Genomic DNA, 27,097 nt, shown 5'->3' with positions numbered 1-27,097 from the left:
CACGGAAGCTGTGTTTCACACCCCCCCACCTCTCTCTCCTCGACAGCCTCTGCTACAGTCTGCAGTCCGGCATCGAGGCGACACGACTGCATGAGTAGAGGACACCTCAATAGATGAGGTGGCGCAGCCCTGCAATTCCCCACTCACGCCGCTGCTGGCGGAAGGGCAAACACGAGAGGGAGCTCTGGAGAGCCCCTCTATGACGGGATGTCATAGACGTCTTGGAAGAAAATTTAAACGATAAATAAATATATTTTGCCAGGTAAGGCCCACTGAGTTAGATATATAGTTGTTTTCGGAAGCGACCTGGCCACTAATGATAGCTCAACGAAGTGGCTTATCATCACGTGGGCATTTATAGCAGCCAAATACTCTAAACGCGCGTTTCAAAATGTGGAGGGGAAACCCGGAGGACCCGGAGGAAACCCACGTGACCGCGGGAGAGAAACACGCGCACTCCAAATATAGCACAGGCGTCGGGGTCGGGATCGAACTTGCGACCTCCTGTATACCAGGCGAGGTAGTTAACATCTCCTAGCCACCGCGCAAGAGGTAGGAGTCACCCGTCGTGCCCCACCACACGCTACACGGTGTCTCCATCTCGACTGATTGGTGGACACAGGCGGGGGGGGGGGGTGACATGAAGACACGCGCATTGTTCAATCTGCCGCGCCGGGAAATCGAAATCGAACCGGCGACCTTCTGGATTGCAATACTGTACATATCCATGCCCAACCAATATATTGATTTATTTTGAAATTCTCTAACACCGTACGTTGCCCAACCGAGCTAATCGGAGCTGCGGGTGGAATGATAGACTAAGCATAAAAAGCGGTTCTAAAGAAATTTGTTTTCAATCTGGACGATTTTAATCAGCGTAGCTCCAATGGTTCCCCTAATATCGGAAGAGCATCCCAGGCGGCCGCAGGGCTTTTGAAATCGCCGCGCGATGCGGCGACCGCCGTTTTTGTTCGATGGCCAGCAGCCAAAAGCCGCCGCTGCGAAGACGAACGGAGTTCGCGTGATGATGGTCTATGCCCTCTGACGAGATCAGCATCGAGGTATTGGTAGGACACGAACTGCTCCAAACCCTCATGCAGGATAACCCCCCCCTTCACCCCCGGCGTAGTGGACGGGGGGGGGGAGTGGCCCTCACCTGCACGCGTGCATCACCCCCCCCCCGCGGCACTCACACAGCCACCGCGCCCCACCGCGACTCGAGACCTCCCTCCTCGCGTCCGGAGCGTTTCAATTGGGTGACCCCCTTGGAGCCAATCATCTCGCCGGGCCGCAGGGCGGTAAAGAGGGACGTGCGCGTTCCTCCTCCCTGCGCGCTTCAAAGTGGACGACTCCTGCCCGACGACGGTGCTGGCGATGACGATGATGGCATCGGCGCACCGCACGACACTTGAGCTCTGAGCGCCGTTCTGCGTCGCTGGAGGAAAGTGGAGCTCGCCGTCAGCCTCCGTCGGCATCGCGTAGCGCAGTGAAGACCCCGGCACGAGTACGGGCACCGCTTAAACTTGCTCGCTCCGCTGAACGTGGCCACCGCACGTGGATGGAGAGAGGGGTTCTTAGGTGAACATCACAGGGGCGGGTGAGGTGGAGGTGGGGGGGGCAGATTCTGTAGCGTTACGCGCAGCCACGCCTGCGAGAGGAAACGAAAAAAACACGCGCCCCTGCCGCTGAGACGGGCAACTCACGGAAAGAGAAGCGCACGAACAGCCAGCGACGTGCACACATAGATACCCGCTTCATCACCCGTCCCAGGAGCTACCACCAACCCCGGACGGAGCGTCCTATCGAGGTGAGTGTTTACGCAGCAAGCCGCGTGGTGGGCCGGCGGGTCGCGCACTGCGATCTCAGTTCGATTCACGGTCCGCTGATCGCAAACGGCAGCTGCGAGTGGCGTCTGAAGCTGCTGCGGCCATGAGTCTCCCCGAATTTGAATGAACCTTAACTAAGTGTACCTGGCGCGGACAATAAACGTCATTGATGGGGAGACAAAGGCGGCCAGGCGTGGTGGCGGCCACACCACCAACCCCCCGGTGCGCCTTGGCGCTCAAGCTCAATTGGAGACTCTGTTCACGTGAGCAATTAATGAGACTTACCAACAAAGGCCATGGTAATGCGGCATTCACAACCACGCGTAGGCACGTGTTGATGATGGACCTGGATTGTGATGCTAATGGCAGTCACCGCGGCGCACGTGGCGATGCTACGGGGACGGCGGCGACGAGGCGCAGGTCGAAGCTGCCTCTCCTGGAGCGGTGGCGCAATGCTTAGCGCACTGCGCTACGAAGCCGAGGATTTGCCGGTCGGCTGCCCCCTGTCCACGACCTAACACCAGTGACGAGTCCGGTGAAGTATGGTCGGACAGCGATCGCGGCCGGCACGGCACGGGGTGGCCTTCATCCAGCAGCGGATTGAGCAAGCGCAGTGGATCGCATTTGATTATTGATCCGGCATTATCGTGATAACAATTATAATCTTCTTGGTTCTTTCGGTAAAGCCACGTAGAATGGAAATAATAAAATAATAAAAATAAAACATAATACAATAATTCTCACGACGTTCCGGCCACAACGCAAGCAGCCGTCCTCAGGTGAAGAACAGGTCTATCGAGAAGATGTTCCCTTCTACGTGACTTTACCGAAAGAACCAAGATGTTTTATTTTTATTATTTTATTATTTCCATTCTACGTGACTGTACCGAGAGAACCAAGAAGATGAATCCCTGCAGTCACGAAAGCTTTAAATCGAAACAATTATAATACTGAAATGTGTGACGTGAAGAAGGGCTATGGTCAGAAACGTCGTCGATTATATATATACATGTTTTTACAGCAGTATTTTTTATCGTTCGGAAGAAGTCGTCTTATATGCGTCGCGTATCACACCAATTCTCTCCAGTACGCTATCACAGTTTGGCTCTATGAGCACAGCTATAATTATCACAAAAACAACACTGCACTGCCCTTTGTTAATCCTCTGCTGGGTGAAGTAATTAATTGACAATGATTGAAATATACGTAGCCAATTAACGAACTATATTTTAATAATATTTATGAATTTAAGGCATCTCAATGCCGTGTCGTTTATTACGGTGGATGCTTAGCCGTACTTCACCACGCTGGCCACAGCGCAGGTTCGTGCAGGGGGGGGGGGGGCAGTCAAGACAAATTCAGATGTCACTCATCGTCACTGATGGTGCGCTAACCGCTGCGCCACCGTTCCACTTTGTTGTTTGTTGGACGGCATTGTTCCGTGACAAACGCCAGCAGTGAGAAGAGTTGAGCAGGAGCGAAACAATCCACCCGTCATTGAGCGGCCGCGAACGGAAATATGAATCGGTAAATATTTCTGCTCCGCGCTGAACTCATAAAAGGATCAGAGGGACACGCCGGGGATGATGCCGTAGGGGGGGGGGGGGGTGATGCGCACACGGGACTTGCGGTCCAGAGGTCGTCGGTTCGATTTCCCGTGGCGGCAATTGAATCGATGGGCAGGTTACTTTACCACCCCTCCCCCCCATCTCTGTCCACCCATCCAGCAGCACACACCACAGTTAGCAACACAGAGTCGGCCGGTGGATGAATTTGCAGGCTGTGCTTAGTGGGTGTAAAGCGTGGGTACTCACACCTCTGGGAAGACGTCTGGCCAACGCGAACGAGTCGGCAAAATAGACTCTAAGAGGGGCTCTCCAGAGCTCATTGAAGATGGTGAAGGCCCTTCTCTGCCAGCAGTGGCCTGAGCAAAGAATTGCAGGGCTGCCCCTTTACCTTCGCCACAGTGACCCCATAATAGAGCATCGCGTTACAGTCTATCTATCTCGTCGCAATAAAGGTTTCATTTTTAAAAACGGGCTGTACAGCAAGTGGGTTGTTAACCCATCTCTATATATTTTGAGTGGTTGTCCGCTTCTAAGTGGTAGTTATCTCCGGGCACATCCGAGTTTATCCCAACGGCTATATGCTGCACAAGCACGGCGTGCATTGATCATCCATGGTTGATTTTTCAAGAAGCAGAAGTTTTTTTTTTTACCGACTAGAGACGCACGTTGAGTTGAGTTGACCCGAAATTGGGATTTCAAGTTGCAACATTTCAAATGTGAGCCGCGAGCTATGGAAAAACTCGCCCTATGCCAAGGCAATGTGGAATTTCGCCCTACTTTGACTTTCAACAAAATCTCAGCAGCGCAGTCGTGCACTTCCGTGAAACGGCGCTTTGGAGGCAAGGGTTGGTGGGCCACGTAGAGATTGGTGAAACTCCTAAAGCTGCTCGGCTGCAAGGTGGCCGGATGGAAGTTCAAAATGGGTTCTTCACGGGCTCTTGAATCCATCTGTGGGGAGCTTTAATTGGCACGTGTTAGATGTCTATAGATAATCACGACTTCTCCCGCTAGCCACAAGGTAAATTAGCCAAGCACCACAATCGTAGGACCCTCCTGATGATATCGTCTTGAGGCAGTGAGGCTTTTCTAGATAGATACAGGGAGCGATACTGATGTATGCCACTTTGACAATCCACTACTGTCTGAACTGTCTGAAGGCCTTTTTGTTCCGTGTCGGTCATAAGGTTAGTTTGACCATACTTCACCACGCCAGTCAGTGGGGGTTGGTGAAGGGCAGGAGCTCAGCACCCGTACAGATATCTGATGCCACTGATGTTAACTGTGGCCGGGAATCTAGCTGAGGTGGCCGGTTCTTCGGGCAGCACGCAAACCACTGCGTCACTCCACTGCTCCACCTGGTTACACGGTGGCGAGATGTTAACTACCTCGCCTGGTTCACAGGCGGTCGTGGGTTCGATCCCGACTCTGACGCTTGTATATTTGGAGTGCGCGTGTTCTCCCCGTGGTCGCGTGGATTTTTCTCCGGGTCCTCCGGTTTTTCCCTCCACATTTAGAATCAGTGTGTTTTTAGAGTATTTGGCAGCTATAAGATTTCTACGTGATAAGCCACTTCGTTGAGCTATCATTTGCGGTCAGGTCGCTTCTGAAAAAGAGCTACATAGCTCAGTGGGCTTTACCTGCTAAAATACAACTAGTTTAGTTTATAGATTTTACAATCATGAATTCAACATAACAATTTACAGCGCTTTGTCAATCCACTGCTGCATGAAGGCCCTCCCCCACGCCGTTTCAATCACGAGGGTTATTCGACCATGATTCACCACGTTGGTCAGTGCCGGCTGGTGAAGAACCCAGAGGCCTGTCCAAGTTTCACTCACCACTGACGTTAGGCGTGTCCGAGGATCGAACTTCGGTGCCGCTTTGAGCACGCACGCATGCATGTCACAGCCCAAGTCATCAGAGAGACCAACTTCGCGGTGTTGCGATAATAATGATTGCGTCACATTTTGCAGCAGCGCCCCTCTGACAAATCACTCGCACAATTCGCTCCATCTCGTCAGATCTCGGAAGCTAAGCAGGCTGGAACCTGGTGGGCGAGTGCTTGGAATGGGCGAGCATCGCCCACGAGCAGTTTGTTAAAGGCGCGCCCTCGGAGGTTGCACTGTGTGCCGGGCAGCAAAGGGGCAGTGTAGCAACAACCCAATGTTGGACGGTACTTTCTATACTCCCGCGTGTACGGCTCTCCGCCTTCAACAAACCGTGTTGACCGGCCGGCATAGAGTGTTTACCTTGGGTTTATTTTGTTTAACCAGGTGAGACCATGATACGCCTAATATGCAAGAGCGATCTCGGCCATGATTTCTGCTGTAATTGCGGGTAACTTTCAAATTTAGAAAATTTGGACCACGACACCAGCACACAATGGCCTAACCCTTGCGAATTTACATCAAGGGATCTTTAACGTCCACTGTGAGGCAGGCGGTTATAAGACCCGCAGCAATAACCAGGGCGGCCGCTGAAATCGAACCGTGAACCTTTGCAACAAGCGGCGAACGCGCCATCGCCAGGACTCGTCACCGCACCAAGCGTGACCAAATAAAACACCGTAACTCGCGCGGCGCGGGGAGGCCTTCAGCCAGCAGTGGGTTGATCATGGCCGCTGATGATGGCGATTCCTGTTGCAGGCGGGGCCCCCATGGAGGTGATGGTGGAGCACCTGGCTCGCTGGCACGGCAGCCCCCAGGGCACGGGCGTGCTCGATGCGCCCCCGGGGCTCCCGCATGGATATGGGGAGGCGAACCCGCTCCTGGGTGCAGCCGTGCCGGGGCAACTCCACGGCAACCTCCATCATCACCACCACCACCACCACCATCAGCAGCAGCAGCAACAGCAGCAGCAGCATCAGCATCATCAACACCAGCAGCAGCATCAGCAGCAGCAGCAACAACAACATCATCATCAGCAGCAGCAGCAGCCCATGCCGCTGCACAGTGAGGATCTGGAGGTGTTTGTGGGGCTGCTGGATGCTCAGGGACATCCGAACGTGCCCGGGGCGAGTGCGGAGTACAGAGCAGCGACTCACGGTGAGAGACACGGGGAGACATGGACACGGGGGGAGATGGACACGGGGGGAGTGGGGCACGGGGAGACATGGGCACGGGGGGAGTGACACGGGGAGACATGGACACGGGGGGAGTGACACGGGGAGACATGGACACGGGGGGAGTGGGGCACGGGGAGAGATGGACACGGGGAGAGATGGACACGGGGAGAGATGGACACGGGGGGAGTGGGGCACGGGGAGAGATGGACACGTGGAGAGTAACACGGGGAGCGATGAACACGGGGGGAGATGGACACGGGGAGAGTGGGGCACGGGGAGAGATGGACACGGGGAGAGTGACACGGGGAGCGATGAACACGGGGGGAGATGGACACGGGGAGAGATGGACACGGGGAGAGATGGACACGGGGAGAGATGGACACGGGGAGAGTGGGGTACGGGGAGAGATGGACACGGGGAGAGTGACACGGGGAGCGATGAACACGGGGGGAGATGGACACGGGGAGAGATGGACACGGGGAGAGATGGACACGGGAAGAGATGGACACTGGGAGAGATGGACACGGGAAGAGATGGACACGGGGAGAGATGGACACGGGGAGAGATGGACACGGGGAGAGATGGACACGGGGAGAGATGGACACGGGAAGAGATGGACACGAGGAGAGATGAACACGGGGAGAGATGGACACGGGGAGAGATGGAGATGCGGCAAGTGGGGCAAGTGGAGGGGAGAGCAATGTGGGGAGAGGGTCACGGGCAGAGGGAAACACGGGAGAGGCAGACACGGGGAGAGGGAGACACGGGAGAGGCAGACACGGGGAGAGGCAGACACGGGGAGAGGCAGACACGGGCAGAGGGAGACACGGGGAGAGGGAGACACGGGAGAGGCAGACACGGGGAGAGAGAGACACGGTGAGAGGGAGACACGGGAGAGGCAGACACGGGGAGAGAGAGACACGGTGAGAGAGAGACACGGGGAGAGAGAGACACGGTGAGAGGGAGACACGGGAGAGGCAGACACGGGCAGAGGGAGACACGGGGAGAGGGAGACACGGGGAGAGAGAGACACGGTGAGAGGGAGACACGGGAGAGGCAGACACGGGGAGAGAGAGACACGGTGAGAGAGAGACACGGGGAGAGAGAGACACGGGGAGAGGCAGACACGGGGAGAGGGAGACACGGGAGAGGCAGACACGGGGAGAGGGAGACACGGGAGAGGCAGACACGGGGAGAGGGAGACACGGGGAGAGGGAGACACGGGGGAGGCAGACACGGGGAGAGGGAGACACGGGCAGAGGGAGACACGGGGAGAGGGAGACACGGGAGAGGGAGACACGGGAGAGGCAGACACGGGGAGAGGGAGACACGGGCAGAGGGAGACACGGGGAGAGGGAGACACGGGGAGAGGGAGACACGGGAGAGGGAGACACGGGCAGAGGGAGACACGGGAGAGGGAGACACGGGGAGAGGGAGACACGGGGAGAGGGAGACACGGGAGAGGCAGACACGGGAGAGGCAGACACGGGCAGAGGCAGACACGGGCAGAGGCAGACACGGGAGAGGGAGACACGGGGAGAGGGAGACACGGGAGAGGCAGACACGGGAGAGGCAGACACGGGCAGAGGCAGACACGGGCAGAGGCAGACACGGAAAGAGGCAGACAACTCAAATGAGACAATGCATTCAAATGTGAAGGGGCAGCCTTGCAATTCCTCGCTCACGCCCCTGCTGGTGGAAGGGCCTCCACTCGAGGCAGCTCTAGAGGCCTACTCTTCCACGTGGGCCATCCACCTCTGAAGGGATGGTAGTACCCACACTTTAACCCACAACTGTCTGGCGTAACCATTTACATTGCTGGGCCGAATCAGTGGATTGAAGCCATTTGCTTATGAACCGCCAACTTCTATTATCCGTATATACTGTTGACTTTTCCCTCTGGTGTACATACACAGCCCAGTCTCAATCCACTGCTGGATCAGGGCCTCTCCCCACGCCGTGAGAGTCGTTATGGTTATTGGCCATACTTCACCGCGTTGGTCAGTGCGAGTTGGTCGAGGCGGGAAGTAGAGACGTTGGACCATAGATGTGTAACGGACAGTATAGTACAACAGTCGCGGCATTTTAAATGTGCGAAGTCGAAGGCCTGCAAACCTCACCACAAGCAGGCGATGTCGTCTTAACATGCAAAGTATGTTTCGATTTAAAGCTTTCGTGACTGCAGGGATTCATCTTCTTGGTTCTTTGAAGACGGCTGCTTGCGTTGTAGCCGAAACGTCGTGATAATTATTTTATTTCATTATGTTTTATTTTTATTATTTTATTACTTCCCTTCTACGTGACTTTACCGAAAGAACCAAGAAGATGCAAAGTATGCTGGCATATATTTATCTTTTTGCAGCTATATGCGCTGTTTACGTGTAGCGAACATCTACTAAAAAACTGTTGTCGGGTTTCTCTACGTGGCGAGACAGATACGATGTTGTTATTTAAATTCCCCACAAGGCTCGCGATCATTGTGCGTGCACATCAGCGCGTCTCCCGTCAAACGCGCTTCGCAGTCGAGGGCAACAGCACGTGCAGACGATCCAATTTGACACCGACGGTCGTAACACGGAGATGACAGCGAGGCGAATGCACATCACTGGGCTTTCGTGAGACTTAACTAAAGGACGTGCAGCACTTAAAGCAGCTCAGTGGACTCTCGTGTGTGGTTGAATACAGCACGTGAATAAATCATGAATGTCAACGGGGTATCGTGGCTAAAGAAAGGACGCGGATATGTGCTGCAGCTCAGTGCGCTCCCGTGTGGTTAAAGGACACGCAGGCATGATGCAGCTCAATGGTCTCTGATGTGGTTAAATACGGGACATTAATCTCCCTCTTCTTGGTTCTTTCGGTAAAGTCACGTAGAAGGGAAATAATAAAATAATAAAAATAAAACATAATAAAATACAATTCTCACGACGTTTTGGCCACAACGCAAGCAGCCTTCCTCAGGTGAAGAACAGGTCTGTCGGAAAGACAGCGTCTGAATGAGCTTATGTTTTATTTTTATTATTTCATTATTTCCTTTCTACGTGACTTTACCGAAAGAACCAAGAAGATGAATCCCTGCAGTCACGAAAGCTTTAAATTGAAAATTAATCTCCATATATATAAAATGCAAAGTTGTGAATACGTGTGTCTGTTCAAAAAATGTTTAGCGTACTTCCCGAGATGCAACAAATTTGAAATTTGCCATGTGGGTACTTTCCAGACTGTACACCATGCAAACATTATAAAAATACACTTTAGTTTTTTTTTGGGGGGTGGGGGAGGAGCTCAATAATGCATAGATTTTTTGCACGGTAAGTGAGCTGTGACGTCACATCTGTCATGTGACCCGCGCACGTGGAAGCGTAACGCATTGTAGTGTCGTGGTTAGCGCTACGCTACGAACCCAAAAGCGGCCGGGCGTGGTGGATCCAAGTCCCGGACGAAGCCGGGTAGTACAACTAGTGAATAATAAATCTCGACTGGCCATCGTGGTTAAATGGAGGACAATGCACGTACAGTCCATCTCAGTGGGCTTCTCACACGCCTCGATAAAGAGCATAAAGCCGTGAGATAATAATCAACACGTTTGGGGCACGCGTGAGAGAGCCATTGAGGAATGAGGATGGATGAGTATCTGGACACGAGGCAAGGGAGGCGCTGCTACTACTGCTGCCTGGCCTATGCATTCCCGTGTCGGCTACACAGGCTGCTTGCTGCTGCTGTTGCTGCTGCTGCTTCTGCTGCTGCTGCTACTGCTGCTGCTACTGCTTCTACTGCTGCTGCTTGTTGCTGCTGCTACTGCTGCTACTGCTGCTGCTACTGCTTCTACTGCTGCTGCTTGTTGCTGCTGCTGCTACTGCTGCTACTGCTGCTTGTTGCTGCTGCTGCTGCTTCTACTGCTACTGCTGCTGCTGCTACTGCTGCTACTGCTGCTGCTACTGCTTCTACTGCTGCTGCTTGCTGCTGCTGCTACTGCTACTACTGCTGCTTGTTGCTGCTGCTGCTGCTTCTACTGCTACTGCTGCTGCTGCTACTGCTTCTACTGCTGCTGCTTGTTGCTGCTGCTACTACTGCTGCTACTGCTGCTGCTTGCTGCTTCTACTGCTGCTGCTTGTTGCTGCTGCTGCTACTGCTGCTGCTTGTTGCTGCTACTGCTGCTGCTTGCTGCTGCTTGTTGCTGCTGCTGCTACTGCTGCTACTGCTGCTGCTTGTTGCTGCTACTGCTGCTGCTTGCTGCTGCTTGTTGCTGCTGCTGCTACTGCTGCTGCTGCTACTGCTGCTGCTGCTACTGCTGCTGCTGGGGCAGCGTGAGAGCACCGTTGTCGTTCTTCAGCAGCTGTGAAGGACAGCACCACGGTGGTGTGGCTACAGCCGATGTTAGATTACAAAGAAATGGCTACAAGTCGAAAACTAGGGGACAAAAAAAATTGCACGCTGTACTCTTTGGTTCTTTCGGTAAAGTCACGCAGGCAGAAGAAATAGTAGATCATGACGTTCCGATCGCAACACAAGCAATCGTCATCATTGATGATGATGATGACGAGAGATGTATACGTGGAGAGAGTGGGGCACGGGGAGAGTGACATCAATGATGACGATTGCTTGTGTTGCGATCGAAACGTCGTGATCTATTATTTTTCTACCTACGTTACTTTACCGAAAGAACCAAAGAGTATGGATTCCTGCGGTCACGAAAGCTTCAGATCAAGATTAAGCTGCACGCTGAAACGGGACTGCGTGAAAAATTCAAATAAGTTTTATTCCTTTTCGGCAAAAAAGACGCGTGTGTTAAGATGTTCAAACAGTAAATAGATTCCTTTTGCAAAGGAATCAAGTTCCGCATTGACGACACGGTCCTTGCGGTGAACGTGCAAAGGAAAAAGTTCCCCACGATAAACGGGACTGCATTAGCAGTGAGAAGTAGCGTGCTAACCGTTATATAGAAATCTGAATGAATCTGAATGAAATAGATTATAATCTATAACTATTAAAGTCCATCGTGCCATTTGTCACTTGTCTAATTTGACGAGCCACCGTGAATGGCCGCTGGCGTCACGCTCTGCCATCTTCGCCTTCCCAGCGCCGATGTGTGGCACGCCGCGCCAGGCACAGCGCTCACTTTAGTGGCGACCGAGTGGAGCGAGACGGAGGCTCAGGAACAGGTCCACACGTTCGTCAAGCGATGCCTGGCTGTGAGCGACAATCGGAAACGCGCGTGGCCGTGCTTGGAGGGTGCAACGTGAGAACGATTTTGCCCCACCGCGATTCCACTCGCCTCGGTCCAAACACGCGCACACTCGCAAGGGGCCGTCCATAAATGACGTCAACGCACCTAGGGGGGTGGGGGAGGGGTCAAACATTTGTGACGATGGGGGCGGGGGGTGGGGTTTGAGAAATGTGTCGTCACGTAAAAATGCGCAACTTTAAATAAATATAGACAACACGTTCTACTTAATTAGACTTTTTTAAAATAATTTTTTTCTCCTACAACATCAGAGTGCAGCGCCACGTTAAATACGCACTACAATGACAATCATTTAAAGCGATTTGAAGCATGTTTTATTTTTTGGGCGGGGGGGGGGGGCAGAGCTTTGTGACGTCATATTCGAGGGGGGGGGTCTGACTTTTTGTAACGCCGTGTGCCGAAAGGGGGGGGGTCAAAAATCGTCCAATATCGCGTGACGTCATTTATGGACGGCCCCCAACCTGTGGCGGTGGTGGCGGTGGCGGTGGTGGCGGGTGAGACGATGATGCCAGCACACCTGCGCGTAGCCAGGACAGCCAGGACACGCGGTGGAATCCCTGAGGGCTCGAAGGCGAATTCGAAGGCCGTTCTTAAACTGTTGACAAACGACGCTATAAGCGAGCCGAGAGCCCTGCGGCTCAACCTCCCCCCCCCGCCTGCCGGCCCCCACCGCATCCGCGTGGAGGTCTCCCTCCCTTCGCTGCGGTCTCTCTCACCTGACATTCCCTCTCGAGGCTGGCCCCAGCGACACCTCGCAGCTCTCTTGCGTGAACCGTGGCTAGTCGCCTGCCTGCCTCCTGCCAAGGGAGCCTCTGTTGGGTTGGGGCGCGCGCGCTTTTGACTCTCTCGCACTCGCACGCCGTCTCATGCCGCTGGCACGCGGCGTCATTACTCTGAGCCTCGCTGCTTTCCCGGTGTAATTACACGTTGAACTTTCGCACCGCACGCAGACAACCGTGCTAATGGGAGGTGCGGAAGCTCACCCACACGGTCGAAAGATCTGAGCACCACTATTCCGTGTGCTACATTGTGTCTTCATTATATTTTTTGGGGGGGGGGGGGGGTTTAGTTGTTTTTTTCGGATGCACGCTGGATGTTACTTTTCTCGGGGTGTAGATGTTGGCCAACTCCGCTCGCTCGGCTGCCTTTCGTCGACTTCTCCTGTGCTCGCATTTTCCAAAAAATTGCCCCCCCTCCACTCGTTGAGCACAAATTACCTGGCTGCAGTGCACTCTCCGCTCACCATCTCCATCCTCAAGATGCAAATCATCCTGCCAGTCACGAGACGTGACGAGATCTCACTGTACAAACGTAAGAACAATCCTGTATCATAGTATAATCATCATCATCAACATCAACAACAACAATAGGCGAGATATATCCACGATTCGTGAGATGTATCCCCAAGCCATCAGCACCTCTCTTATGGACTTGTGATGCAACAATCAATCTCTTTCCCGCACGCGAGCGAATTTTAATCGCTCCATCTCCGCGTTGGGTGCCTTCGCGGGCGCGTTGACCCCTCCATTAGCTGCCGTTCCATAGTTGTGTCTCCGTACCAAACATGTTTGTACTGTTTCACTGCGGAGAAGTAATACAAATTTGTTTCATCCGAACACAATGCATCTACGTTGAACTTCTTTCGCATCGTACGTAGCCAACCGTGCTAAATGCAGTTTTGAATAAATGACTTTTCAATCTAAATTTTAAAGTGCGTAGCTCCAGTGGCTTGCTAATATCGGAAGGAAGAGCGTTCCAGACGGCCACAGAAGCGCATCTGAAAGCGCGCGATGTGGTGACCGTCTTTGTTCGATGCCCAGCCAAAAGCCGCCACTGCTGCGAGGATGACCTAGTTTTTGTGAATGATTACATCTCGCGGTATTTAATATCCACTTTACTAAGGCAGACAGCACACTTCGTTAATTCTCAGTAATTTGTGGAGTCCTAAGTAAACATTTATGTTAAATCTTTAGTCACATCTCGCTGATTGACTAAACACGGAGCGGCTCTGTAAAGGGCTTAGGCATGAGGCCCATCGCTGATTAACCAAGAATGAAGATGACCAAAACGTTTTTTTTTATTTCTGTTTGTATGCAATGCCATTCTACTTGCGCTGTTCTTGGTGTCACGGTGTTACGAGAAGAGGTGTCCACTCTTGCAGATTTCACTAAACTCGTGAAGCCCCTTCGAGTGACATCTTGTCCACCTCAGGAGGAGCGCTTTCCCATACATCCCGCCGTGCAGATAAATGTCCACCGTGTGGCCATCAGTGATATATTTAAGTCTTAGAGTGATATGTTTTGTTGAAATGGAGTGAAAACCTAATCAGCTCCAAGTTTCGTGGTGTGCACTTTATGATGGCTGTGCCGTAAAAATGTGACTTTTTGTCACTTAATTTGGGTAAATTCCAGCTCTGAAAAATATAACTTTGATTTCCATGCAATGAGCATTTCACTGTGTGCAAGGGCACATGGGAATGTTCTCACCCAAGTGTGGATGAGAAGTGACCTCATAAGTTCAGTGAAATCTGCTTTTGCTCACAAGATCAGTGCCCTTAGAGTCTCAGAGGGCACGAGTGAGATTCGCCCTCTGTGCTCTGAAGCCATCAGCTGGATTTACGACTTAAACATCACAAAGAGAGAGAGAGAGAGAGTGCTCGGCCCTCTTGTCCACCTGGACAACGACCGCAGGTTTTCACTGACGGTGGCGCTGCCGGTGTTGTTCCCGTGCCCCGCGTGTTGCAGCTCGTCTGGCCGGCACGACCCACCCCGTGTGCAGGCCCCAGCTGCGATTCCCGTGGCTGCAGGAGAGCGGCGGCAACTCGTCCACCCCCGCTCCTCCGCACCACCACCTCCACCCCCACCACCACCTGCACCACGGCCACCACCACCACCACCTCAACCACCTGAATCAGCTGAGCCACGCGGCCGTCACCACCGCCTGGGCCCTGCGCGAGCCTCTGGCCAAGGCGCGGCCGTCCCCGTACCCCCACGCCACGCCGCTGGCGGCGCCGCCCGCCCGGGGCGAGCGGGGCGAGCGGGGCGAGCGGGGCTTCCCGTTGCCCCCGACGCCGCCAAAAGAGGGTGGCGGCAACGGCGGAAACGGCGGCGCCAGCTGCGGAGCCTCGCCGGACCCGGATCCGGCGGCGGGGGCGTCGCCGTCCCCGCGGAGCGAGGGCAGCCCGGGTGGCCCGGGGGGCCCGGCGCAATCGCGCCACGGCGGCCCCGCGGGCCTCGAGGAGCGTGGGGAGCCGGCGGGGTTCCCCGCCGCGCTGGGCGCCTACCCGGCGTGCCCGCCGGGCCACCTGGATGGGGACGACGAGGAGGGGGAGGCCGGCCGAGGCAGGGGCAGGGGCCGTGGTGGCATGGGTAAATAGGAAGCCATGCACGCACATGCACACACACGCGGTTGTCGAAAATATTCCAACCGTTAATTCGATTTTTCAATTCAATGCTGGATGAAGGCCTCACCCACATCGTGTCGATTTCTGGGCCGGTATGTGACCATACTCACCCACGCCGGTCAATGCGGGTTGGTGGTGAATGATGGTGGGTCGCTGGCCAGGCGAGCTGCGACATCGACCCGCCGCCGATGTTTGCCGTGACCGGCACGGGAACATCTATTGTCCACCACACAACCGAGCCGTGTAGGGACAATGCCCAGTCAGCTCAGATGGCGCCAGGTTTATTTTTTATCCACAAGCCATTCGCCCCCGTCCTCCCCCAGCACCTACGTGCCCCTACCGAGCTAGATTTGCAAATCTTGGTAGGCCGTGTTATCACGGTTTGGTTCCAGCTCGGCATGGCAAATAGCCAGTGGAAAAACCACGCGTACCACGAAAGCCCCCTATGCCGGCTTGGCTCGTGACAGTGGAAAGAGGAACAAGTGTTTGTTTTATACGTCCTATCATTGTTGTTGTTGTTGCTATGGAGCATTGTGTAATGCAGTATACAGCCACTTTGTCAATCTACCGCTGGAACTGCTCAGGAGTGTAAATGCCAAAATAGTTTGGGAACAACATTTGCAGTCCTATATTTGAGATTGAGATACTGAAATGGTATGAAGTAATATAAACAAACGATCAATGACGGAGTGCAGGCGTCACTGATGTAAATGTTCAGTAAAGTAGAAATCTTGGCACAACTAGAATAAATAACTAGAAAAATTATAACGAGAAAAATCTTAAAAACCAGATTGTTAGAAATTGGGCCCCCATAAATGACGACTGTGATTACATTCAACGCGCAGGTTCAGCCGAAGACTCGAAATTGCTTTTTAAGTGTCGTGCTCAATAAACACCAACAAATGTATGCTGCCCATCATCTGTGAAGAAAGTAATTCACCTTCCAGATTCTATTTTCACATACATAACACAATTTGTACAATTTAGACCGCCATTCAGATTCTGTTTGCTTTTTTACGAGGGTGCTGCTTGAGACGTTTGACCAATCTGTTGTTCAATAAATTGGGTGTGTGGTTGGATAGCAGATGACCTGCAACAACAAAAAATACACACAAGCCTGCGTAGAATGCTCAAACATCCACATTAAACAAATAGGCCCACACCCTACTTTCTGTATCACAATATACTAACGTTCCTCCTATATTTTACAGTTAAAAGTCTCACATAAATCAGCCTTACTGGGTAGGAATGTCAAAATGCAGTGAAACAAAAAAATTACTTATTTTATCAACGCAGAGAGATGACGCATGGGCAAGATACCTTTGCTCACGGCTGCTGTGAGTCGGGCGCTCTGCTGCAGCATCGCTCATACACAGAGACGACGCTGGGCCCACGAGTTTACAGGAGTGTCAAGTGGATGATGTGCATCGTCACTGACGAAGATAAAGCCCCCCCCCCCTCATATACAGCCTTAACAGGCTTTTGGAGCAAGTCCGACAAAGGCTGGCACAGTGCACGATGGTGTGGCATGGCCAACAGCACACGCCTGGCCGCGTTTGTATCCCCAATGCTGATAATGACACACCTGCATCAGGGACGTATTTAAGGCTGAGTTGACCTCGAGGAGGCCCACGACCTGTTCAGACATTTGTCACTGCGATGTCGAACTCGGGTGACCAGGTTCATCGCACAACCACCGCAACCACCGTTTCTGCACAAGACAAAGTTCCCCTGTATAGCCGTGACAGACTGTTGGGGCAAGTGCCGTTGGCGAGCACGACAATCACGTGTGCAAGACGTCATTGTGTCAGCCTTGGCTCGCACTGCAGCACCACAGCCTCAGTCCCCCCGCCTCTCCCCCTCCCCGTGCGCCAGAGGGTCGTGAATGCGCCAACTGCGGGGCTACGTTCACCCCGCTGTGGAGGCGGGACGCCAACGGACACTACCTGTGCAACGCGTGCGGCCTCTACCACAAGATGAACGGGCACAACCGCCCACTCATCCGGCCTAAGCGCCGACCGGTAGGCACTGCACTCACATGCACGCGCACGCACACACGCACGCGCACACACATACACACACCCACGCACGCACGCTCACATGCACGCGCACGCACACACGCACGCTCGCATGCACACACACACGCACGCTCACAGGCACACTCACACGCATGCACGCACACATACACGCTCGCATGCACACTCGCACGCACGCACACGCTCGCACCCTCGCATGCACGCACACACGTACACGCACGCTCGCACGCACGCTCACACGCATGCACGCACACATACACGCTCACACGCTCGCACACATGCCCGCTCACACGCACGCTCACACGCATGCTCACACGCACGCACGCACACGCATGCAATCGTATATGCGCAGAGAGACGTGCAGACACATACGCACGCACTTACACACGTGCACACACACACACAAAGACATATACGCACGCAGAGATGAACACATGCAAGATGCAAACGCATGCGTGCATTGTATGGGCATACAACAAAAATCAACGTTCGGCATCCGTCTGTTTCCTTTTACACTGCGCGTGAGTAATTGCTCATCGCTCATTTGGGAAGCGCAAGTCTTGATCCCGTTACTGAATTGATCCAAACTTGTCAATGCAGTGAAATCTAACAACGATAACAATCACCACAATGGCAAACAACACTGAGAACTTCAAATCAATAAAGATATAATAAGGCGACGTTTCGGGCAATGGCCTTACCGTGTAGCACATACACGATGCAGTGGTGTGGTCAGGCAGACCCGTTCGAAGCTAAGTTCCCCTGTTCGAGCAAGCGTTGTTAGCGAGCACCTAATTGCAATCTTCAAAGTCCTCGCCCAAGCGTGGCGTTCCGGGCTTTGGGCTGCGTGCTGAGCATTTCCACTGCCGGAGCTTTTCCCCATCGTGCCAATGTGCGGGGCATCGTCAGGAGTCGCGTGTTATCCCGCACAATGCATCCGACCATCCCGTGACGCGTCCCCGAATCTCGAGGCCGCGTGACGAGCGGGCGGCTTACTCTTTGGTTCTTTCGGTAAAGTCACGTCGGTATAAAATAAAAAATAAATTAAATCAGGCGCAACACAAGCGTCCGTCATCAGGTGGGAAAACCACAGCAAGAAACAACACTGCTGCCCACTGATTGATAATTGTTTTTTTACCATTCTATCTGGCAACAAAACTGACACCTTTTTTTACAAGGAGTCATGCTTGCATAGACCACAATACCTGCAGTCATAATGCAAACAAAAAACATAACTCTGATAATGTGCACTGTCATTGAAGTTGATTGGTCCACACCCGAGACAGCTTTCCTTAGAGCCTAGTCTCACATGGGTTGGACCAGATGACGCCTTACTGGCAAATGAGGTTCCAATGGTGCCCACTGATTGTTACGCCCGAAACGTCGTGATTTAATTTATTCTATATTCTATACCTACGTGACTTTACCGAAAGAACCAAAGAGTATGGATCCCCGCAGTCACGAAAACTTCAAATCTAAATTGAGTGGGAGGCTCTTTTTGGAGGGGGGGTGAGTGAGCCTTTCCTGCCCCCCACACGGAGCCAAACGTTTCGTGTCGACTCCGTCGCTCTGCGTGTTGACTCCGCCGCTGTTCGTGCAGTCGGCGGCGCGGCGCTGCGGCACGGCGTGCGCCAACTGCCAGACGAGCGCCACGACGCTGTGGAGGCGCAACGCCAGCGGCGAGCCGGTGTGCAACGCGTGCGGCCTCTACTACAAGCTGCACAACGTGAGGCGTCCTGCTCGCACGCGCGCTCCCGCGCACACACGCACACTCCTGGTGTCACACGTATCCTGCGTACACGCGCACACGCGCACACTCCTGGGTTCACACACACGTATCCTGCATACACGCGCACTCGCGCACACTCCTGGGTTCACACGTATGTATCCTGCGTACACGCGCACACGTACGCACATGCTCGTGCCCACGCAGCGGGAGATGTCCTGGTGTGCGACGGTATGCCTTGCCGAATGTCGCTTAGAACACCGGACTCGTATGCCCGGTAAAACGTGGTACGTTGGGCGAACGATTCTAGCCACTTCCAAATGCTGGCCCGACGCTGCACGTAGCGCAGTGCGTGAGCCACTGCACCGCCACTGCCTACATTACTGAGTACACGCAGACAGATGCCTCTATTCGCTCTGATGTTAACGGGTAAATGGTGATCAGAGCGACGAGCCCACAGAGTTGTGCGGTGCGATTGACCGGCACGCACTGCAGCAACGACCATCTGCCGCGACCGATCTACGGCCAGTGCCGTGGTCATCCCCCTCACGTTCCTGCCATGCCGCAATCCATCCGGGTTTTAAACTCGAGCGGATTTCGCCGCTCCATCTCCTCGGTGGACGTATTTTCCTCGGGCACTTTCCTCTCCCTCGGCCGCCACCCCCCATCCTCATCCTTGCCCATTGGCCACCGTCACCCCTTCTGGCGTCGCTTAGCCATGCGCGCGGTTTGTTGTCCTTCCCCCGCACCTCCGATTAGTGCGGTTGGCTATGTACGGCGCGAAGTTCAACATATGTACATTGCCAGTGGCTCTGCACGAACCGTCGGCTGAATTTTTAAAAACTAAACTGTTTTTATTCTACCAGGACAGGCCCACTGAGCAAAACTTTTCAGAAGCGACCTGGCCACAAATGACAGCTCAACGAAGTGGCTTATCACGTGGTAATTTATTGCAGCCAAATACTCTAAACGCGTGATGTTGATTCTAAAATGTGATCCGGAGAAAAATCCACGCGACCACGGGAGAGAGAAACAAACAAACTCAAAATATACAACAGGCGTCAGGGTCGGGATCGAACCCACAGCCTCCTGCATACTGAGACGCCGCTGCTGTTACCCCCTCCCCCTCCCCGCCGCTCGCAGGTGAACCGCCCCATCACGATGAAGAAGGACGGCATCCAGACGCGCAATCGGAAGTCGTCCGGCAAGCCGGGCAAGCACGGCAAGAGCCGGCGCTCGCTCGCGAGCCCGGGCCGCTCGCAGACGCTGCCGCTCCTCGCCGGGGCCTACGACAGGCCCCGCGCCATCGCGTTCGGCGGAGGCGCCCTGCCGCCCGCTCACCTCTCGTCGGTTCACCTGGCGGGCGCCGCGCACGCGCTGCCTTCGCTCGCTCAGCTGCACACGGCCGCATCGTCCCTGCCGCTCGCTCCTCACCTCCACAACCATCACCTGTCGCACCATCACCTGTCGCACCATCACCTGCAGCAGCAGCAGCAGCAACAGCATCAGCAACATCTTCTTCACCAGCACCAGCAGCAACAGCAGCGTCATCACGAGCAACATAATCACCTTCAACACCAACATCATCATCATCATTTGCAGCTTCATCAACAGCAGCTCGGCTTACAGACGCCCACAGGTATGGTCTCGGCTCTGGGCTAGTGGAACGTTGCTCTGAGTCTCTTGTTGAGGATGATGGGCTAGTCTTGGTCACGAGACTACAATGGCGTAGGCCCTGGTGTGAGTAATCACAATGGGATCCCCTATTCAAATTCTCCCTCTCTTCGCCGACACCTGGGCCCTTCTGGCCTGTGGCCCCCTGTGCAGTCGCACCGCCTGCACACTCGATAGCTACGCGGCTGGAGACTACAAAGATGAGACGAACCGGTGTCTGGTGCAATTATCTTTTGTGGTGTTGATGTGACTTTAAAAAATTACACTCTTTCCACCCCCCACCGCGTCTTCAACCCTTTCCAAAAAAAAAATTTGAACACTGAAGAATTTGTTTACTCCACACATATTGACATTCTATTTTGTCAATGTGGTTAAAAGAGAAAAGGTGCAGTTTGTGCCCAGTCTCATCATCATCACCATCATCGTCATCATCACCATCATCAGCCATGGTCAATCCACTGCTGGATGAAGGCCTCCCCAAGCAGCCGGCACCTCTGACAACCCCGCGTTGCAACGACCCACCGGGCCCCTGCACCCGAGCTGACTTCATCGCTGCGTCTCCTCGGTGGGCGCCAGCGCCGTAAGTGCCTCTTTCTACATCGCCGGTTAAAATGATCCCAATTCCCCACTTGAAGAACTGTATTAAACTCTAAGCCGCTGCTCACTATTTTGGCGCAGCCCTCAAGGCAAGCTATAAACATAATGGAGAAGAAACGCAACGCATTCGTCAATAAGACTATGGCCTTAAAAATATCTAAAATCGGCAACGTTGCAGGCAATGGCCCTCCTTCCTCAGCACATAGAAAGGCCAAACGAGTCGAGTGAAGGTTTGACGGCTGGAGTGCCACATCTGTTTTCAGCGGACGCTGCAGGAAAACGAACTCTTACTGTGAACATTGGTGAAGCTGTGGACACTGAGGGGGGCGTTTCTCAACGTTGCTACAGCTGCTGCTGTTGTCGTCGTTTGCTGCCAGAAAGGGACATTTGAGTGAGACCAACGAAAATGTGAAAAAAAGAGGGCTTCATATTTTCTGGTGAGCAATCGACTGCCCGCTACGATACATTCATTATCTGCTCGCGAGATAACTGTTGGCGACAATAAATAGGACGGAGCTGTTTTTCTACAACCGCAAAAAACATGTTTGCGTTTGGGGTACGACACTGCTAAATTTGAAAACGAAGACAACGTTCCTTATCGCTGTGCCGCGAAAGCGCGGTTGATAGACGACTACATGGTCAAATACAATAAACATTATTTAACTCCACACACCTCAAGGTGTGCTTGGCTAAATCTACATAACTACAGAGGAATCCTCCTCTCAGTCCACTGGTGGATGTACCACTTCGTCAACCGCACTAAAGTTTGGAAAAATATTAACCAATATGGTTCCCTTTTTCTATACCTTATCTCAAATGTTTTACTTCCTTACCCTAATAATAGTGAATTGAAAACATTATACAGCACAGTATCTATTTTGTACCACCAAAGATTAACCCTGCCACCCAATCACCACTATGGTCATTGGTCGCCAAAGACCAGAGCCAACTCAATCGATTGGCTGGCGGTGTGCACAAAGCAATCAGTGAGGGTAGAGGCGCAGCTGTGAAACTGCCTGGCTCACACCCCTGTTGGCAGAAGGACCTTCACCACAGAGAAGCTCTAGGACAACCTCACCTAGAGGGTCGCCCACTCTTCCACTTTGGCCAGCGTTGGGAATAAATTGGGATTTGCCCGGAGGTAACCCTCCCACTTCCAAGTTGGTTAACGTTCAACATACGCAGAGACGGGTTCACAACCTTGTTGCTGAACAGCCTGTCGTCAAAGAGAACTCCATTACGTAGAGAGAGGTAGAACCCAGTCAAAATGAACAGGCGGCGACTGCTCTTGTGTAGATCTCCATGGTGAGGATAAAGGCGCAACCCTGCAACATTTCCCTCACGCCATTGCAGGTGGAAGGGCCTCCACTAGAGGGATCTTTGGAGGGCCCCTCGGGCGAGTGTATTTTGGCCTACTCTTCCACGTTGGCCAGACGTCTTGGAAGAGGTGGGCGTACCGAACACTTTACCCCACCTCTCGCGACCTGTCGATCGACCAACTGCGGTCGACAGAGGCCAGGGGCATTTAAGAAGCCGACCCCTCGTTTCATCCGCTGCGCCAAGAGTTTGAACTGGAGCTCTTTGGGTAGAATGTTCAGTGCGCGGCCCACCGCACCATGGCAGCGTGCTAGACTACTGACAACGATAGCAGCAACTGCCATGGATCAAGTGAGATGCAATGAAAAATCGCGTCGCTCTTGCAAGGGCGACCAAGGGACCGGTTTTTACCCTGGTGCGAGCTGGGAGAAACAAAATCTCGGCGTACATCCCGACTGCCCTGATTAGCTCTCCAGTGTGTCTCACGGCTGTTCCCACAATGCCGTTCGCCATCGATGTCCGACGGTGGGACCTGGCCCAGAAAATGCGCCTGAGAGCCGCAACGCAGCACGATCGCGAAGGGATCGGCAGTATCTTCTTGGTTCTTTCGGTAAAGTCACGTAGAAGGGAAATAAAAAAAATAAAAAAATAAAAAAATTCTGACGACGTTTCGGCCACAACACAAGCAGCCGTCCACAGGTGAAGAAACAGAGCTGTCGGAAAGACAGCGTCCCAATGAACACCGCCAAGTTTGGCAGCGTATATTTAAGCTGGGTCGGGGGAGGAGAGCGCCTTGACAAAGGAGTTTACATATCAACAGCGGAAGTAGGACAACTGCCTGGAAAGTCCTAGGCGGTAGTACGACAGAGAGACCGCGTTCAGCACGAACCAATCGTCGGGGACCAATCTTTGATTACGTTGTGTGCAATAAATTAAGTGCCTTAAAAAAAAACCGATGTATTATCACACTGGCGTTGCCTTCCATCGGACCGCAATAAACAAACGGGCCCTCCCTGCCTTAAGTTTGTTGAGTCCGCGTAGAGCTTGCGGTTGGGATTTTTCACCCACTTCCAATCTTTCACATGCCGCCTCTTTCTACGATGTTTGTTGTTTTGGTGTTCGCCGGCCAAAGGCTGCGCTAAACCTGTCTCAGAACACGTTACCCCACCAATAGAACACTCGCTAGAAGCGCCCCATTGCCGTTCGCTCGGTCGCCACTGCTATTCGTGAACTGAATGCAAAATGACTTGACGTTTAAACGGCGGTGAAACGTAAACCAACTCAAAGTTGGCTCGCGTTTGCGGCAATGTATTTTTTCTGGTCCTGAGATATTAACAACGTGTGGCCCAATAGTTTGTAAAGTTAAGGCATGCGATACCTCCCCAAATGCTGCGATTCAAAATAATTTGTTTGTAAAAAACAACCACGTCTCATGCTATATTTTGCCAGCATCAAGATATTGAATGATTTAAAAAAGCTTTATTATACTTTCTGGCGTAAATACAGGAGGTTGTTACGAGGCATTATGTCTGCGTAACCGCACAACGCTTTAGTAACGTATGCATTGCCCTTGGAACGTATTGGCTTGTATCACAGACATCCTTTTTATGGCCTTGTCTCAGCGGTGCTATAGACCAAAGGCTGCCAAAAGGGGGAAAACAGTGCAAAGACAATGCGAACGCCAAAGCATTAATAGTTCGCGTTACGCCGTTATGTCTTTGGAACCCTTATGCCAGTATCAAGATATTGAATATTCCGGGAATGGTAAAGCGCGGAGGAACCGTCGTGTAGTGAAATTGGACGTGCGGTCAAACCAAATTCAAATAAACGACGGCGGTTGTTTTCATAGCAGACGTTTTTGTTTTCCACAAGTGTCGTTTTTTTTTACGAACCTATTTTAAAATATTGTGACTGCAAGTGTGTTTTTTCTTCCAGATTTTAAAGTAAATATATATGTACATAAAAAATAATAATCTAGACACAATCAGCGTCGGGGTTTGTTCAAAATATAATGTTTTATTGTTCCTGTGCTTTACTGCGCGTGTAAAACCTGTTATTCCGCTTGCTTTCGTTTGTTTTTTATCGATGTAGTGTGTCCCGTCCTGTACAATAAAGCCAATGACTACGCAGCATTTTGAGGTCACGGTGTGAAAGGGGCCTGAATGTGATGCAGTGGCATCCTCCATCCCGACACCGCGACGCCACTGAAACCCACTCAGGCTCAGGTCACGTGCGACCCACACTCGGATAGACGAGGAGATTTGTATTTTATCATTAGGTTTGTGTTATATCATCAAATTTGTGTTTTATCATCGGATTTGTGTTTTCTCATCGGATTTGTGTTTTCTCATCGGATTTGTGTCTTCTCATCAGATTTGTGTGTTTATCATCAGATTTGTGTTTTCTCATCAGATTTGTGTTTTCTCATCGGATTTGTGTTTTCTCATCGGATTTTTGTTTTCTCATCGGATTTGTGTTTTATCATCAGATTTGTGTTTTCTCATCAGATTTGTGTTTTCTCATCAGATTTGTGTTTTATCATCAGATTTGTGTTTTATCATCAGATTTGCGTTTTCTCATCAGATTTGTGTTTTCTCATCAGGTTTGTGTTTTATCATCAGATTTGTGTTTTCTCATCAGATTTGTGTTTTATCATCAGATTTGTGTTTTCTCATCAGATTTGTGTTTTCTCATCAGATTTGTATTTTATCATCGGATTTGTGTTTTCTCATCATGTGTTCTGGGTGAAACGGTCTCGGTTGATCGCCGCTACTTTATCGCGATCCAGCAAAGGAGGCGCGGGTGTTCTACGCAGTTCGAGGCGTGCGCTTTTACTCACTCCCACGGGGAGATTTGGGGCATTGGTCACTCGCGCCTTTCTCAAAAGCGCAAGGCTATCGCGTGGACGCTTCTGCATTCGGTCGGGGAGCGTATACGGCGTGTATCCCTTGCCTCTGGAAACCTACAACCGGGAGTGCGTTTACCAGACGTCACCACGCCGGACAGTGTCGACTGATATCTACAAACACGAGGTGTCTGTGCAGAAGAAGCTCCTCCTGACCTCTCGTTGCGACGTGTGGACATTCAATTCGCTGTCGCGTGTTTTTTCTTTGCTAACACAATCACGATTTTAAAAATTCCCATTTCACACAATAGGGGCCGTCCATAAATGACGTCACGCACCTGGGGGGGGGGGGAGGGGGGTCAGACATTTGTGACGATGTGTGACGAGGGGGGGGTTTGAGAAATGTGACGTCACATCAAAATGCGCAACTTTAAATAAATACAGACAACACGTTCTACTTAATTAAATAGACTTTTTAATTAATGTTTTCTCTTACAACATCAGAGTGCAGCGGCACATTAAATACGCACTACATTGAAGTTTAAAGCGATTTGAAGCATGTTTTTTGGGGGGGGGGGAGCAGAGCTTTGTGACAAAAATCGCGTGACGTCATTTATGGACGGGCCCCATAGCGAATACGTCGACAGGGCGTGGGGAAGTATGACCCATGACAGCGCCACCTCGCGGCGACGCAGTGTTGCTGTTCTCTCTCTCGAGCAGAGAGAACAGCAACAATCAGTAAGACAACACGACCAACGACTCGTGTACGAACATTAACAAACGTGGTACCTTCACAGCCAGCTTACTTAAGTTGCTTTAGTTTGGCTGTAGGAGCCTCTGGTATTTACACTAAATCAATATAATGTTAAACATGGCCACTTGGGAGTCCAAGCAGCAGTGATTGTTTTTTCTCCTGGCCCTCCGGTTTGTTTTACCTTCACATTTAGAATGAACGTGCGTTTCGAGTGTTTCGCTGCTCTACATGTCCACGCGACAAGCCACTTTGTTGGGCGATCATTTGTGGCCAGGTCGCTTCTGAAAAAGAGCTACATACAGTGATGGGAAAAAAGTATTTGATCCCCTGCTGATTTTGTACGTTTGCCCACTGACAAAGAAATGATCAGTCTATAATTTTAATGGTAGGTTTATTTGAACAGTGAGTGACAGAATAACAAAAACAAAAATCCAGTAAAACGCATGTCAAAAATGTTATAAATTGATTTGCATTTTCCTGACTGCAGGAATCCATACTCTTTGGTTCATTCGGTAAAGCCACGTAGGTAGAAAAAATAATAGATCACGACGTTTCGATCGCAACGCAAGCAATCGTCATCAGGTGAGACCTACGTGACTTTACCGAAAGAACCAACGAGTATAAACTAAAGCAGCTGATCGGAAATACGATGAGTAGCGGGAGAAACGTCCCAAGCGTCACTGTATGGCTCCCTTATTCGTATTGAGTTCTGCATGCCCAGTGGACACGATTGGGGCCTCTGTTTGGGCTGGTTTTGAAAACGTGCAAAGCACGACATGACCTTCTCAGAGCACAAAGTTTCAGATTAGAAAAACATATATATCTTATCCTTGTCAGGATGCTCAGAGCGCAAGTGTGATATTGGTTAAAAAACTTTCTTGGATTTAAACCACATTACTCTGAACGCAGAGGAAAGCACACAAACCACAAAGCACAGCCAATCACCACTACAATAATAAAAGCTCTATCAAATTTTGTACATTGTTTTTATAATTTTTTCCGTAACTCGAAAACACGATGTTTCTGTGTCACGGGGAGGGAA

At 52.0% G+C, this 27,097-nt stretch overlaps 1 protein-coding gene across 1 annotated transcript; it reads left to right on the top strand.

Annotated features, from left to right (window-relative positions):
- Window positions 1–1,344: 1,344 nt before the first annotated feature.
- Window positions 1,345–24,588, top strand: LOC144721429 (uncharacterized). Its single transcript, XM_078599041.1, has 6 exons — window positions 1,345–1,807; window positions 6,040–6,438; window positions 14,448–15,071; window positions 16,982–17,127; window positions 18,743–18,868; window positions 20,012–24,588. The coding sequence occupies exons 2-6, from the start codon at window positions 6,051–6,053 to the stop codon at window positions 20,528–20,530; spliced, it is 1,803 nt and encodes a 600-aa protein (XP_078455167.1). The 5' UTR covers window positions 1,345–1,807; window positions 6,040–6,050; the 3' UTR covers window positions 20,531–24,588.
- Window positions 24,589–27,097: the final 2,509 nt, after the last annotated feature.

This window comes from Lampetra planeri, chromosome 11, assembly GCF_965212315.1.
Source record: "Lampetra planeri chromosome 11, kcLamPlan1.2.h2, whole genome shotgun sequence".
Taxonomy (NCBI): Eukaryota; Metazoa; Chordata; class Hyperoartia; order Petromyzontiformes; family Petromyzontidae; genus Lampetra; species Lampetra planeri.
Note: the sequence above shows the minus strand (reverse complement) of the source record. Positions and strands in the feature narration are given on the sequence as shown.

Excerpts from the sequence above, each read along its gene's own strand:
- LOC144721429 (XM_078599041.1), top strand. The coding sequence starts at position 6,051 with ATGGAGGTGATGGTGGAGCACCTGGCTCGCTGGCACGGCAGCCCCCAG. Across the intron at positions 17,128-18,742 it reads TCCGGCCTAAGCGCCGACCG|TCGGCGGCGCGGCGCTGCGG; the intron begins GTAGGCACTGCA and ends CTGTTCGTGCAG. Across the intron at positions 18,869-20,011 it reads TCTACTACAAGCTGCACAAC|GTGAACCGCCCCATCACGAT; the intron begins GTGAGGCGTCCT and ends CGCCGCTCGCAG.